This window comes from Thamnophis elegans, chromosome 14, assembly GCF_009769535.1.
Source record: "Thamnophis elegans isolate rThaEle1 chromosome 14, rThaEle1.pri, whole genome shotgun sequence".
Classification (NCBI taxonomy): domain Eukaryota; kingdom Metazoa; phylum Chordata; class Lepidosauria; order Squamata; family Colubridae; genus Thamnophis; species Thamnophis elegans.
The window spans coordinates 28806670-28822051 of NC_045554.1; the positions used below are offsets into that span (position 1 = coordinate 28806670).

The 15382-nt window shown below is 42.9% G+C and overlaps 1 protein-coding gene across 1 annotated transcript in view; it reads left to right on the plus strand.

The window, feature by feature from the left end:
• Positions 1–615: 615 nt before the first annotated feature.
• Positions 616–15382, plus strand: part of LOC116517913 (cytochrome P450 2J1-like) — a 16406-nt gene continuing 1639 nt past the window's right edge. Inside the window, exons 1-7 of the mRNA XM_032231098.1 lie at positions 616–815; positions 6048–6210; positions 9591–9743; positions 10977–11176; positions 12124–12262; positions 12894–13081; positions 14445–14586. Coding sequence (XP_032086989.1) covers positions 657–815; positions 6048–6210; positions 9591–9743; positions 10977–11176; positions 12124–12262; positions 12894–13081; positions 14445–14586 — 1144 coding nt within the window. The 5' untranslated portion in view covers positions 616–656. The remainder of the gene's footprint in view (positions 816–6047; positions 6211–9590; positions 9744–10976; positions 11177–12123; positions 12263–12893; positions 13082–14444; positions 14587–15382) is intronic.

Consider the following 15382-nt stretch of genomic DNA (forward strand, 5'->3'; position numbering starts at 1 on the left):
TTTAAATTAAACGCACAATAAAACATTGGACACAGTGTAACTGTCCTGACAATGTCTTTTGCCATACATACTAAAATGTAAAGTTAAATATCATAGCCACCTTGCTTGTTTCAAAACTCTCTGTTAACAAGCTGTTTATTATAATGTCCCTCGTGGAAAATTTTCCACAGCATCTTGTCTATCTCAAATCATCCCAAATGTGATATATAGATCGTCCTGGGTCAAATGTCCACTTTTTTAAAAAAGAAAACTTATTTGTGTGACCAGATTGTGCACTTCGGGGTGATTGGTTTTCTGGGGTCGGTGTTGGTAGGGGAAGGACATTGCAGCCTCATTAGAGGCATGCTCCAGGCCAGAGATGCCTTCGTTTGTTTGGTTGTTTTTTCCCCACTTTTTGTTTGGTTAATTCTGGTGCATTCTCCAGATTCATAAAAGGAAATGTTTTATGACATTTTAGGGGTGGGGGGGGGGAATCTAATACTGTACTTTGACATTCCTTTTCCTGAGGAAAATTGCTTTCAATTTTCTGCTTGCCAAAGGTGCAAAAGTTGTGAAATCTGGCTTCTGATCAAAGTTTACTTTGAAAGATTTAATCTTTGGCTGATTCACCAGAGACACAGCCACGGAGGAGCACAGAATAAATCTGCGTTTTCGGCATGTCTGTTTTCGGATGGCTGATCGTTCTTTCTCTCCTATTCCTCTGGTTCTGGAAGAGCCAATGCCCCAAAGGTTTCCCCCCTGAGCCATGGAGGCTGCCCCTGCTTGGGAATCTGCTTTATTTCATTCAGAGGGAGCCTCTCAAGAAGTTGGATCAGGTAAGGCTTTTAATCCGCTCTCGTGTTAACATTTTTTTTTTGCCACTGCAGAAAGAACTGAAAGGGAATAGGGTGTGTCTATTCATTTTTCCACACGAGAGCCAATTATTTTGCTGGCCACCAGATTTGGAATAAAAGTTTTAAGAGTGTTTTGGCGATGAGAAAATCACGGCCATTTGAGGCGGAGGAATCCTAATGCCTAAAGTGGATCAAACTTTTGAAACATTCACCAGCTCTTTAAGGGGAATTAGGTTCACCTTCAAAACAGTTTTCAAACGAAACACTCGCTTTCCAAAACCTACTGGAGAAATTTGATAGTCTAGAACACGGGTTCCCAACTAGGGGTGGGATTCAAACATTTTAGCAACTGGTTCTCTGCCTGATTGCTGAGCGGGCATGGCCATGGTGGGTGTGGCCTACTCGGCCTCCTGCACCATGGTGGGCAGGGGGTGCATTTTTATCCTACCCAGACTCCGGAAGCTTTTTTTGAGCCTCCGGGAGGGTGAAAATGGCCTCCTCCTGCCTCTGGAGGCCCTCCAAAGGCCTATTTCTGGACTTCTGGAACTTTCAGGAGGTCCGGTTTTTGCCCTCCCACAGCCTCTGCACCAGAGGTGGGTTCCTACCAGTTCGCACCTATTCGGTAGAACCGGTTCATCAAATCTACTGAACCGGTTAGAAGAGGTTCCACCAGTGGACCCGGAAAGCAGGCCACACTTACAGAAGAGGTTCCAAAATTTTTTGAAACCCACCACTGGTCCTTGGATATGATTATTCTACACTATCATGCTCATATTTATAAAACTCAGTGCCTCTGTGAAAGGTAAGGATGACTATTGCGTTTGTGGTGCAATCAGAACATTGCGTGTGTTGAAGTTGTTTTAACACAAACCAAAAATGCCTTTTAAAAAACAAGTTTACATCATATTCTTATGCATGCCAGTGCTGTGTGTGAGGTAATTTAAGGTGGTTCTGACAAGTGTCGTCGGCATCTTCATATCCGGTCACATGGGTGGCAAGCCACTCCCATCCGGTCACATGGGCGGCAAGCCACTCCCATCCGGTCACATGGGCGGCAAGCCACTCCCACAAAGGAGGCCACACCCACAGAGTAGGTTCGAACAATTTTTGAAACCCACCACTGCTCTGCACGGCCCTGCACTTACCTGGCATGATGAATGGGTTAGACTCCTGGGATGGGCAGGGTGGGGTGGGCAGAGCACTGCCAGCCAGTCCTTGCAACTACGACTTTGGAGAACCAGATATAAAATTAGCATCCAGTTCGCCTCAACCGGTCCGAACTGACTGAATCCCACCCCTGTCCACAACTCCTGTTTCATGGGCTGGCACCAGTCTGCAGCCTAAGGAAACCTCGTTGCACAAACAAGCAGAGTCCCATCTGTGGGATAAATGGCAGCACACAAAACCATACCCCCTCCCGTCTATGGGAAAAACCTCCCTCCGCCGAACCAGTCCCTGGTGCCCAAGAGGTTGAGGGCTGCTGGTTTAGAAAGTTCAAAAGCCCTTTTGGTGCTGGTGGTTAGAATGCAGTATTGCAGGCAAACTCTGCCCACTGCCAGCAGTTCGATCCTGGCCGGCTCAAGGGTGACTCAGCTTTCCTTCCAAGGTCAGTAAAATGAGGACTCAGATTGTTGGGGGCAATAGTCTGATAGTGTAAATTGCCCAGAGTGTGCTATAAAACATTATGAAGGGGTATATAACTCTACGTGTTGTTGCTATTCGAGAAGGCTTTTGTTTATCTACATCAATCAGTAATTTATAATTCAGCTGAATACAAAGTAAAGCCATTCTATATTTCCCGCCCTCCCAGTTTTATTCTTTAAATTATGAAAAGCTGTAAAGAAATAAAATGTTTAATGTTATTATTGCATTTTTATTAAAAGATATGTTAAGTAGGAAATAAATAGCTTTACAATGTTTAACTGTCCAATGTATTATAATCCATGGAAGGATGTTGCACAGAAATATTTGTACCCAGACGGCACACTGCTTAAGGAATTATTTTTAAAATTGAAAAATAAATTAAAAACTTCTTAAAAAATGAAATGAAACAGAAGAATCAAGTATAGGTAGATAAATAATATTCCAGGGCATCCTTGGTTAACAACCTTTCATTCATTGACCACTCAAAATTAGGTTAACCCTAAATGGAGGGACTTATGACCATTTCTTGAGGTTGCGGCTACTATAGTTTCCCTGGAATCATGTGATTGCAACAATAATTATTCATAATTAGAATAATAGTGTTTTGTACTCAAATGATCACCATTTGCAATTTTCACTGCTGGCTTCCAACAAGCAAAGTCAATAGGGAAGACAACAGGATGTTGCAAATGGTCATCAGGGGACATCGTGCTTAATAGTTCCATGATATCTTCTATCTCCTGTCTTCTGTGATTTTGGCAATCCACTCAAGAGCCTCTATGGAGATTCACAGTCATCCACGTCATGGTTGTCCCAAAGGTGCTTTTTCAAAAGGCAAGTGAACTTTCTCCTTGAAGACATTTCATTTCTCATCCAAGAAACTTCTTCACTTCTGAAGAGTCAGCACTGAAGAAGCTTCTTGGATGAGAAGGAAAATGTCTTCGAGAAAAAAACAAAGTGTTGTGCTGAATTTGAGGTGAGGCTTGGTAAAATAGAGACAAAATAGCAGGTATTACCATTAAATATACGTGTTTATTCAACTGAGCAAAGACGGGCCCCCTCTAACAGAGAGGAAGCCCAGAACACACAGAGATTCTTGTATCTAAAGAATCTAAATCTAATAAATCTAATCTAATAATCTATCTTAACCACTGCCATGGTGGCGCAGTGGTTAGAGTGCAGTATTGCAGGCTAATTCTGCTGCCTGCTGGCTGCCTGCAATTTGGCAGTTCAAATCTCAGCAGGCTCAAGGTTGACTCAGCCTTCCACCCTTCCGAGGTGGGTAAAATGAGGACCCAGATTGTTGAGGGCAGTATGCTGACTCTGTAAACCACTTAGAGAGGGCTATAAACCCCATGAAGCAGTATATACGTCTAAGTGTTATTGCTTATGCTTTTTTCCTAAACTCTACCTAGCAAGGCTGGCACATAAGAGATACAGGAATCATCCAGAAAGTCTGGCACACAGTAGATAAGTTGTCAAGATGTTCTTAATACACAGGGAGGTTCTTTAGGGACACTGGGTGGTCTGTGGCATCTCAGGACATTGGGTGTTTCCTAGGGACTTTCCACAGCCCTCCAGGTGTCTAGAGATAATGGTGTCATCCGTACATACACACCTTCCAGGCTTCCCCCAGATATGGTATGGGAGCAGCTCTGCAGAGGACAAAAAAAGCTCTACAGAGAAGCGTTAAAACTGCTCAGAACATCACAGGGCTTCAGCTACCAGCCCTGGATGACATCTTCGCATCACACTGTTTGAGGAAGTTGCGTAACATTCGCAGAGACTTTTCCCATCCTGCTTACAATCTTTTTAGATTGTTGCCTTCTGGCAGAAGATACAGAAGAATTAAAACTCAGACTACACGTCTCCTGAATAGCTTTTATCCCAGAGCTATCATTGCAGTCAACAATGAACTAAAGAGCCACCATCAGTGAGCTGTTGGACAGCACTACTTGGTCTGTTGTGTGGATGCTTGGGTGGTTTAAGGGCGGGGAATTGTTTTGGTGGGTGGGGAGTATGTTTGGGGATTGTTATGTGTGTTGGTCCTGGTCTCTGGGTGTTATGTGAATTTCGTTGTATGTGTAAACTGTGTATATACGTACAATGACAATAAAGTAAAGTAAAGATTCCGTGTCAACAAAAGACAGTCCAATTGCCTTTTGAAAAAGCACTTCTGGGACCACTCAAGACTCTTTCGACAATTCTGCCCCTGGCAGCTTTGGAAGCATGAAAAGGAAGGAGAAATATCAAAATTGGGGAGTGGTGCTCAGTGGAGCTAGTAAGTAAGATCTTTATTACGGTCAAAGACCAGCAATATACATTTGTTTTTACACTATATTAAAAAAAAATACTAACATTAAAATATAATTAAAAAGTATTGACATTAAAAGTGGATAATAACATTATGGTCCAAAGATTGTTAAAGGTATGTCCAGATAATTGGTACAAGCTGGTACTATACTGTAGCCAATTTTTTTCTTATGGACATTGCAGCAGCACAGAACTTTGCCACTGCATACGTGGTAACCGGGTTAGTGTCCTGGAGGAGAAAGCCTAGATAAAAATTGTCTGCCCTCCCTGGCAATCTCTCTAATAAGGGGAGAATATATGCAGACCTACAAGCTCTGTATAGCTCACAGTGTAATAGTACATGTGAATTATCTTCCACTTCTCCTTTACCACATATACAAACGCGTTCGGCTATAGGTGTTCTCTTATACCTGCCCTGGAGGAGTGCTGAAGGAAGAATGTTAAATCTGGCTCTGAAGAAAGCTATTCTCAGTGGAGCTATAATTTCTCAGTTGCTCCTTCCTTGCTGTGGCACCACGAGAGAGCACATTTTGAACTCTTCTTCTAAGAAATATGCTTGCACAAGAGCAACCTTCTGCATTCTGGCCAGACTGGATAAAAATCACTCTTCTCTTTAGTGGCTCCATTCAGAGGTGGGTTCCAGCAGGCATTACTGCTGGTTTGCTCATTCTCAGAATTCTAATTTTCTCCTGTGTGATTCAGTGTGACTCTGCAAGCCCTAGTATGAACTGTGCCATGGAGGACACACACCTAAACAAGGAACTATATTACAACATCAGTTCCCACCAAGAATGTTATAAGACTCATTGTTTATAAATATTAGAAGCAAAGAGACAAACTAAACAAGGTGTCTCCACAAGGTGGAGAAGAATAATAGTAATACAGTCTTAGAAGGTAATTTGACAGTGGTAAGGGAATTATTTGTTTAGCAGAGTGGTGGCATTCGGGAAAAACCTGTTCTTGTGTCTAGTTGTTCTGGTGTGCAGTGCTCTATAGCGTCATTTTGAGGATAGAAGTTGAAATAATTTATGTCCAGGATGTGAAGGGTCTGTAGATATTTTCACAGACCTCTTTTTGACTCGTGCAGTATACAGAAAGGAACATTGGCTGAATACTTTGGGGGACAGAGTTGGATGGAGCTCAGATAGATTCCTCAGGTAGCTCCTTGATGACATATTATGTTAAAACATTGCAGTGATTGGTCCCCACTAATTTCCCGATGCCTTTATGCTAACAATTCTGGCTACTTTATTTCAGCTAGGAAAAAAATATGGTCCTATCTTCAGTCTTTATCTTGGAAGGACCCCTCTGGTCTTGACTTATGCGTTTCCTTCAGCCAAGGAGGTTCTCGTGGTACAAGGCATAGAATTTGCTGGGAGAGCATCATTTCCTATAATGGATGCCATCACTAGTAAGAAAGGTAATTGAATATAATTTCCAATCCCTGCCTCTTACTATGTTTATTCTTGGTATGCTAATTTTCTGCAATCTGGACCGTTGATCAAAGTTTCCAGCAAGAGAAAGAAGAATCTCTTGAAATATTGGAACTAGCTCTCTTCTCCTTTCTTTTGTAACATTTATTATCATTGTTGTTATTGTTGTTATTGTTGTTATTGTTGTTGTTATTGCTGTTATTGCTGTTATTGCTGTTATTGCTGTTATTGCTGTTATTGCTGTTATTGCTGTTATTGCTGTTATTGCTGTTATTATGTTAATCTTTGGTGAGTTTCATAGCCTTTGGGGCTGGTTGGTAGCTCAAAAGTTCGAGTCCTAACCAAGGACCTAGGAACTGTTAAGGTAACATCGGAGCAATAGCAATAGTTAGACTTATATACCGCTTCATAGGGCTTTCAGCCCTCTCTAAGCGGTTCACAGAGTCAGCATATTGCCCCCAACAATCCGGGTCCTCATTTTACCCACCTCGGAAGGATGGAAGGCTGAGTCAACCTTGAGCCGGTGAGATTTGAACAGCCGAACTGCTGAACTGCAGTCAGCTGAAGTAGCCTGCAGTGCTGCATTTAACCACTGCGCCACCTCGGCTCCTCGAGGATATAAGCTGTTCCAAGTAGGGTGGTTTTTTGTAGAATCAGAATGTTCAAGTCTGATAAATTTAAAATTTCCAAATAGCAAGGTAGACCTTTAGGTATTGCTCCAAGGGCTCCAATTACAATCGGGACAACACTCGATTTCTTTTTCCACAATCACTCAACTTCAATTTGCAAGTCCCGGTACTTTGTGATTTTTTTCTTGCTGTTTATCTTCAATTCGTGCATCTCCAGGTATTGCAATATCAATGAACCATACTTTTTTCTTTTCAACTATTGTTATGTCAGGTGTGTTGTGGGTCAAGTGCCTGTCAGTCTGGATTATGAAGTCCCACAAGATCTTGACTTTCTCATTCTCTAAAACCTTCTCAACCTGATGGTCCCAGTGGTTTTTGCTCTACTCAAATCCAAACTTTTGGCACAATTTCTTAGCAGCGCGGTCATGGCATTGTAGGTAGTCAGTTTGTGAAATTTTGCTGCATCCACTGATCAAGTGGTCAACTGTCTCATCTTTCTCATTACAGAGGTGATATTTGTTGTTAGTGGTAACATGTTGAATTTTTGCTTTCATGTAATTTGTGTCTAAGGCTTGTTCTTGAGCTGCCAAAATAAAGCCTTCTGTTTCTTTTTCTTTTTCTGCTCCTGATCTTAACTAGTTCCACGTTAGCTTTTGGTCAGCTTTGCCTTCAATACTTTTCAAGTATTGGCTATGCATAGCTTTGTTTTTCCAATTTTCAGCTCACTTCTCAATTACTTCTTTCTTATATTCAGCTTTTGACTTAGTTCTCTTTAAGAGGCCTCCTTTATTTACTTCCTTAATCATTGGTTCTTCACTTTTCTGGATGTAATCATTCAAGCTGTGTTTTTCTTCTTCCACAGTCTGTTTTACTTGTAGGAGTCCTCGATCACCCTCTGCTCTTGGCAGATATAATCGGTCAACATCACTTTTAGGGTGCAAAGCATGATTCACTGTCATAAGCTTCCTTGTTTTTCTGTCCAAATTGTCCAACTCCATCTGGGTCCAATCAATTATTCCTGCAGAATATCGAATCACAGGTATAGCCCAGGTATTTATGGCTTTTATGATGTTTCCTCCATTCAATTTGGACTTTAATATCTTGTGAATTCATCAAATGTACTTGGCTGAAGTTAATTCCTTGACTTTATTATGCATTGTCAGAGGCTTCTAAAATCCCCAAGTACTTCTAGCCTTCTTCTGGTTTTACTGCCTTTATCATTTCTTCATTCTCAAGTTCTATTCCATCATCTTCTATTACCTTGCCTGCTTTGGTTGCCATTGTTGCACATTTGTCAATTCCAAACTGCATACCAATGTCTTGGCTAAATTCTTTTGTGATTTCAATTAATAAATTCAGTTCAGGTTTTGTTTTACCAAACAGCTTCAAATCATCCATGTGCACCAAGTGTGAAATTTTCAGTCCTTTCTTTGCAAGTTCGTATCCACAGTTCATCTTCTTCAAAATGATTATCAGTGGTAGCATTGAGAGTATAAAAAGTAGGGGTGAAAGGGAATCGCCCTGGAAAATGCTTCGTTTAATTTCAACTTCATCCAGTTCTTCCTCATTAGCTATAAGCTTCGTTTTCCAAGCCAAGGTGGCGCAGTGGTTAAATGCAGCACTGCAGGCTACTGCTAGATCAGCAGTTCAGCAGTTCAGCGGTTCAAATCTCACCGGCTCAGGGTTGACTCAGCCTTCCATCCTTCCGAGGTGGGTAAAATGAGGACCCAGATTGTTGGGGGCAATATGCTGACTCTCTGTAAACCGCTTAGAGAGGGCTGAAAGCCCTATGAAGCGGTATATAAGTCTACTGCTAAGTCTACTGCTATTTCCAGAAGTTCATTGAAATTTCCATGAATTTTTGTATGTTGCTGCTGATGCCAAAGTATCGGGACTTGCACACTGAAGTTGAGTGACTGTGGAAAAAGAAATCGTGTGTTGTCCCGATTGTAATTGGAGCCCTTGGAGCAATAACTAAAGAGCTACCTCGCTATTTGGAAATTTTAAATTTATCAGACTTGAACATTCTGATTCTACAAAAAAACACCCTACTTGGAACAGCTTATATCCTCCAACGTTACCTTAACAGTTCCCAGGTCCTTGGATAGGACTCGAGCTGTTGAGCTACCAACCAGCCCCAAAGGCTGTGAATCTCACCAAAGATTAATCAATAATAATAATGTAGAGATATGAGCTTTTAGCTGTGAAAATTTATTCTTCCTTTTTACACCATAGAAACAACAACTCAATGTATTTTGCTTGGCATGGTTATCTTTTATTAATTTTGCTGTGAGTGCAAAACCATTGTAATCTCTGTTCATTTACTAAATTAGTCATATTAGAAAAGAAACTTTTACTTTAAATATAAATAAGAAGATAAATCACTTGAATGGTTGTAGTCCCAAAGGTGCTTTTTCAGGAGGCAACTGGACTTTCTGGTTTTTCTTTGAAGACGTTTCGCTTCTCATCCAAGAAGCTTCTTCAGCTCTGACTGGAGGGTGGGGAATGGAAGGATTTATGCTCCTTGCAGACTGATGATCATTTTTGGGAATATAAATCCTTCCATTTCCCACCATCCAGTGAGAGCGGAAGAAGGTTTTTGGATGAGAAGCGAAAAGTCTTCAAAGAAAAACCAGAATGTCCAGTTGCCTCTTGAAAAAGCACCTCTGGGACAATCATGACTTGGATGACCGAGAATCTCTGTAGACATTTGAATGATTGTCCAATGTTTTTTCCAGGTATCCTGACATTAAGATATGGTGAAATATGGAAAGAGCAAAGAAGGTTTTCACTGATGCTCCTCAGAAACTTTGGAATGGGCAAAAAATCAATGGAAGAAAAGATCCTGGAGGAGGCATCATATTTGATTCAAGTGTTTACAGAAAACATAAGTATGCTCTCCTGGGACTGGATGGGATCATTGGGAATTGTCACTTCAGTGTTCCTAGTATACAATCATTTAAATATGAGCCAACAGTGTGTGGTAGCACCCAGAAAAGCCAATGCAATTTTAGGCTGCATTAACACAGGGGTAGAATCCAGAGAGGAGCCGAGGTGGCACAGTGGTTAGGGTGCAGTACTGCAGGCCACTTCAGCTGACTGTTATCTGCAGTTCAGCGGTTCAAATCTCACCGGCTCAAGGTTGACTCAGCCTTCCATCCTTCCGAGGTGGGTAAAGTGAGGACCCGGATTGTTGTGGGGGCAATATGCTGACTCTGTAAACCGCTTAGAGAGGGCTGAAAGCCCTATGAAGCGGTATATAAGTCTAACTGCTATTGCTATTGCTATTGCTGGGGATTGGTATGCTTCACAAGGATCCTGAAGATGGTTTGAAATTAATCCACAACGAATTGCAATCTAAAAGTCCATATCTCACTCGTTCTGGAATGCATTGGTTTTCTATTGCAATTAGAGCAGCATCTCACCAGGGTGTAAGGACAAGCGGGTGAAGCAATTTGGTCCCAACTTGCAGTTATCCCAATTGAATGAGGGCTAATTTCAGCACTGAAATGTAATCTTATTGGGCCACTTGATTCCCGATCAAATTGGGAATGAGAGATATTGCAAGGTATTTCTTTTCCTGTTCCATATACTACTAAGAAGATCCGTTGTGATCAAATTAGTCAATATTTCTGTACCGAAATCTAACCTATTGGGATATTTTGAGATAAAGGTAAAGGTTCCCCTCGCACATATGTGCTAATCGTTCCTGACTCTAGGGGGCGGTGCTCATCTCTGTTTCAAAGCCAAAGAGCCAGTGCTGTCCGAAGACATCTCCGTGGTCAGGTGGCTGGCATGACTAAACCCCAAAGGCGCATGGAACACTGTTACCTTCCCACCAAAGGTGGATCCTATTTTCCTACTTGCATTTTTTATGTGCTTTCGAACTGCTAGGTTGACAGAAGCTGGGACAAGTAACGGGAACTTACTCGGTTACGCGGCGCTAAGGATTTGAACCACCAAACTGCCGACCTTTCTGATTGACAAGCCCAGTGTCTTAGCCACTGAGCCACCGTGTCCCTATAGGGATATTTTACCTCCCATCAGAGGATAAGAGATATTTACCTAAACTCTGTACAACATTTTCCTGCTCAAAATATATCCATCAAAATAAAATTAATCAATGTTCATTTTTTCTGTTTGCTGGCAGCTTTACAATGAGATGCCCTTGGTGAGAAGCCTTCCCCTGCCCCACCAGACAATACTCGCCACCGGAAAGAAAGTAGATGTTTTTATTAAAAAGGAGGTGGCAGAGCACAAGGCGACCATGACTCCCGGAGAACCGCGAGATTTCACCGATGCGTATTTAGAAGAAATGCAGAAGGTAGATTCCCCCAGTCTCTTTTAGTTGAATTTGTGGTGATTTGCTTCCCCTGTCATTTTGGAATTGTTTTCCTGACATTACAGGTCTTGAGAAGTTACCAAAAACATTGAAACAGGGACTTTTTTTAAAATGTTGAGACATACCTGTGAAAGCCTGTAGAGATTCTCAGTCATCCAGGTTATGGTTGTCCCAAAGGTGCTTTTTTTCAGGAGACAACTGGACTTTCTTGTTTGTCTTTTGAAGACGTTTTGCTTCTCATCCAAGAAGCTTCTTCAGCTGTGACTGGATGGTGGGGAATGGAAGGATTTATACTCCTTGCAAACAGCTGGTCATTTGCAAACTTTTAAGAGGGTCATTGAGGCCACTTGGAACATTATCTGTCTCCTCAGGGTCACCTGAGTGATGCTCCTGGTTCCTTTAGTCTGCAGTTTTTTCCCTCTGGGAATACATTCCTACTCTCATACCATTCAAAGGATGTTCATCAAAAATTGTATAACTGTTACAATTGTATAATTGTATGGGAATTTCCCTGAACTCTTTTTATCATGGTGGGTTAGAGGGTAGTGTTAACTTCCCTTCCCTACCGGTTTGCAAATGTGAGCATGCGTGCATGCATTCCACCTTCCACGCATGCACTTTGCCTTAAAAATGGGCCTAAATGGTGTGCTGTAGAGCCAGGGTGGGTGGGCATGGCCACCCATGGTTTCTGCTACCGGTTTGGTCAAACTGGTCAGAAGCAGCAGAATGCCACCTCTGGTGGATTGTCACTAGGAGAATTGATTGTTCCTCCTGTCCTTGTTTCCTTTTCCTTTTTTAGTCATGTTACTCAGAATGAATCCCCGTTTTTTTAAAACGGATTTTGTCAACTCTGTTAAAAAGTACACGTGAGTTGGAGAGCCTTTCTCTTAGTTTGTTTTAACATCATTCTTTGTTTTAACTGACAAAAGCCAGAGAGGATTGGTTCAAGCTTTGAAGAAGGACAGCTAGAAATCTTACTGTCTGATCATCTTGTGGCTGGAGCAGAGACAACGTCAGGAACACTGCAGTGGGGGTTGCTGTATTTGATGGCCTTTCCAGAGATCCAAGGTAAAGAATTATGAAACGGAGTTCTTCACCTGTAACAATGGTAGGATTCAAATGTTTTTACGGCCGGTTATGTGGGTGTGGCTTGGTGGGCGTGACAGGGGAAGGATACTGCAAAATCCCCAATCCCTCCCCACCACACTAACCTGCTTTCCAGCTCCGTTCTTCTCCTGTTAAGTGCTTTTAAATTGTTTGTATTGTCTGTTTGTCTTTGCCTTACTTTTGTAATTTCCTCTCCCTTGGCTTTGTTCAGCCTCCCTGAATCCCTTCGGGGAATAGGGCGGCCTACAAATTGTATAAAATCCAAATCCTAAAATCCAAATCCAAACAAAAGAAGATCAGTTGGGAGGCAGCAGGGACATGGCCAGCCTATTTGCCGGTTCCCCGAACTCCTCAAAATTTCCTCTACCGATTCTCCAGAACCAGTCAGAACTGGCTGAATACCACCTCTGATAGTAACACTTCACTTATGTAAAATGATGAAGGGTCCTGAAAGGTCAGATTCATGGCTGGGAATTTTGTAATTGCACTCTCCTTATATCTGGTGGACACCTGGTTGGGATGTATATCAAGTATGTCTGCACAGAGCCAGTGAAATGTTTTTCAGAGACTGACCAAGCTATTTGTTCCTCAGAGAAATGCTGGAAGGAAATAGACACGGTGGTGGGAAGCAAGGCAATCTTGAAGTACGAAGACAGGGAAAAGTTGCCCTACACCAACGCCGTCATTCATGAAATCCAACGCGTTTCAAATGTTGTTCCTCTTGGAATTCCCCATGCCCCCATTAAAGATGCGCAACTTTTTGGATATAAAATTCCCAAGGTAAAAAACCAAAAGAAAACAAACCAGAAGTCTTTAACTGTTTCCCATGAAGTGAAGTATTAGCGATTCTGAATATCTCCCTGACTTGAGAGATGTGTTATCTCTGCAAGAGCAAGAGGAAGCAAGAACTGAGATTCAATCCTGTTCTCTTTTTCTTTTGAAGCTCCTTTTTATGAACATTCCATAGACCTATTTATCACTTTTGTTGTTGTGTGCTTTGGCAAACTGGCATCGTTTCTTGGGGTTCTCTAAAGCAGTGGTCCCCAACCCCCGGTCCGCGGACCGGTGCCGGGCCGTGGAGTACCTGGCACCGGGCCGCGCAGTGGCCGGGGGCCATGATCGCTGCAGCGGCCGGGGGCCATGATCGCTGCAGCGGCCGGAGGCCATGATCGCTGCAGCGGCCAGGGGACATGATCGCTGCAGCGCAAAGGCTCCTGGGCCGTGCGCAAAAGCTCCTGGGCCGTGCGCAAAGGCTCCAGGGAAGAGAGCCCCGCGCTGGTACGCACGTGATATATAAACAATCAATGTGTCGTCGCGAACAACGCCCTCCCACCCCTACGCGCGCTCAGCGGGCCACGGTAAAATTATCAAAGGCTGACTGGTCCGCGGCGATAAAAAGGTTGGGGACCACTGCTCTAAAGTGCTTGCAGCGAAAGGGTCAGATCTGAGCCATTCTTAGTAAGGAACAATGGGTGATGGCTCATGATGCGGTATTTGATCAGATCTCTTGCCTTGATCCCTCACTCCTCTTTTTCATAATTCTGAGTTCAACTCTGCTTAATCCCGTGGTGGGGTCCTAACCAGTTTGCCAAGAGTGCGTTTTACACATGCACAGTTGACTGAAACTGTTCTTTACATGTGCAGAAAGATGCTGGTGATGGCAGAAGAGACCGGGGAACTGGTTCGGGGTCCAGTGGTGAAATTCAAAGTTTTTTACTACTGGTTCTATGGGTGTGGCTTGTTGGGCATGGTGTGGCTTGGTGGGCATGGCAGGGGAAGGATACTGCAAAATCTCCATTCCCACCCCACTCTGGAGCAAGCCAGAGGTGGCATTTGCTGGTTCTTCAAACTACTCAAAGTTTCCGCTACCGGTTCTCTAAAACCTGCTGGAATTCACCCCTACCTGGGGCGCTGCCTGTTCCAGCAACCAAGTCCGCCAAGCCACTAATGGTTTGGCCGAACCGAGATGAACTGGTAGGAACCCCCCATTGGTTTAATCCATAACTTTTCCCTTCCATCTCACTTCTCACTTCCATCTGCTGTCCTTCAACCACATCTCAATGGGGTCTGGAAGTTCATCCGGAGCCATTTCCGAAAACAAAGGCTTTCTTCAAGATAACCTTATTTGTTTTGGCTTTTGCAGGACACTGTGGTTTTTGTCAATATCCAGTCTGCCCATCATGATGAATCCCAGTGGAAGTTCCCCAATGAGTTCAACCCCTCCAACTTCCTGAATGAAGAGGGAGAGTTTGTGAAGCCAGAAGCCTTTTTGGCATTTTCAGCAGGTGAATTTGTTTCTGTCTCTGTCTGTTTATCTGTCTGTTTATCTGTCTGTCTGTCTGTCTGTCTCTCTCTGTCTGTCTCTCTGTCTCTGTCTCTCTCTCTCTCTCTCTCTTTCTCTGTCTGTCTCTCTGTCTCTCTCTGTCTCTCTGTATGTCTCTCTCTGTCTCTGTCTCTCTCTCTCTCTGTATGTCTCTGTCTCTCTCTGTGTGTGTATCTCTCTCTCTGTATGTCTCTGTCTCTCTCTCTGTCTCTCTCTCTCTGTATGTCTCTCTGTTTTTCTCTTTCTGTGTCTCTCTCTCTGTCTCTCTGTCTCTCTGTCTCTCTGTCTCTCTCTCTCTCTCTCTCTCTCTCTCTCTCTGTATGTCTCTCTGTTTTTCTTTTTCTGTGTCTCTCTCTGTGTCTCTGTGTCTCTCTGTCTCTCTGTCTCTCTCTCTCTCTGTATGTCTCTCTGTTTCTCTGTTTCTCTGTCTCTCTCTCTCTGTATGTCTCTCTGTCTCTCTTTCTCTCTCTGTATGTCTTCTGTCTCTCTCTGTATGTCTTTGTCTCTCTCTGTCCCTCTCTGTCTTTCTCTGTCTCTCTCTCTCTCTGTATATCTCTCTGTATATCTCTCTGTATCTCTCTCTCTCTGTGTCTGTCTCTCTCTCTGTATATCTCTCTGTATCTCTCTCTCTCTCGGTATGTCTCTCTCTCTCTCTCACACACACACACATACATTTATGACCTTCACAGAAAATAAAGAAAATAAAGGTGAAAGAAGATCATAACATAATCATGGTTTCACTTAGAACCTGGTCTCAC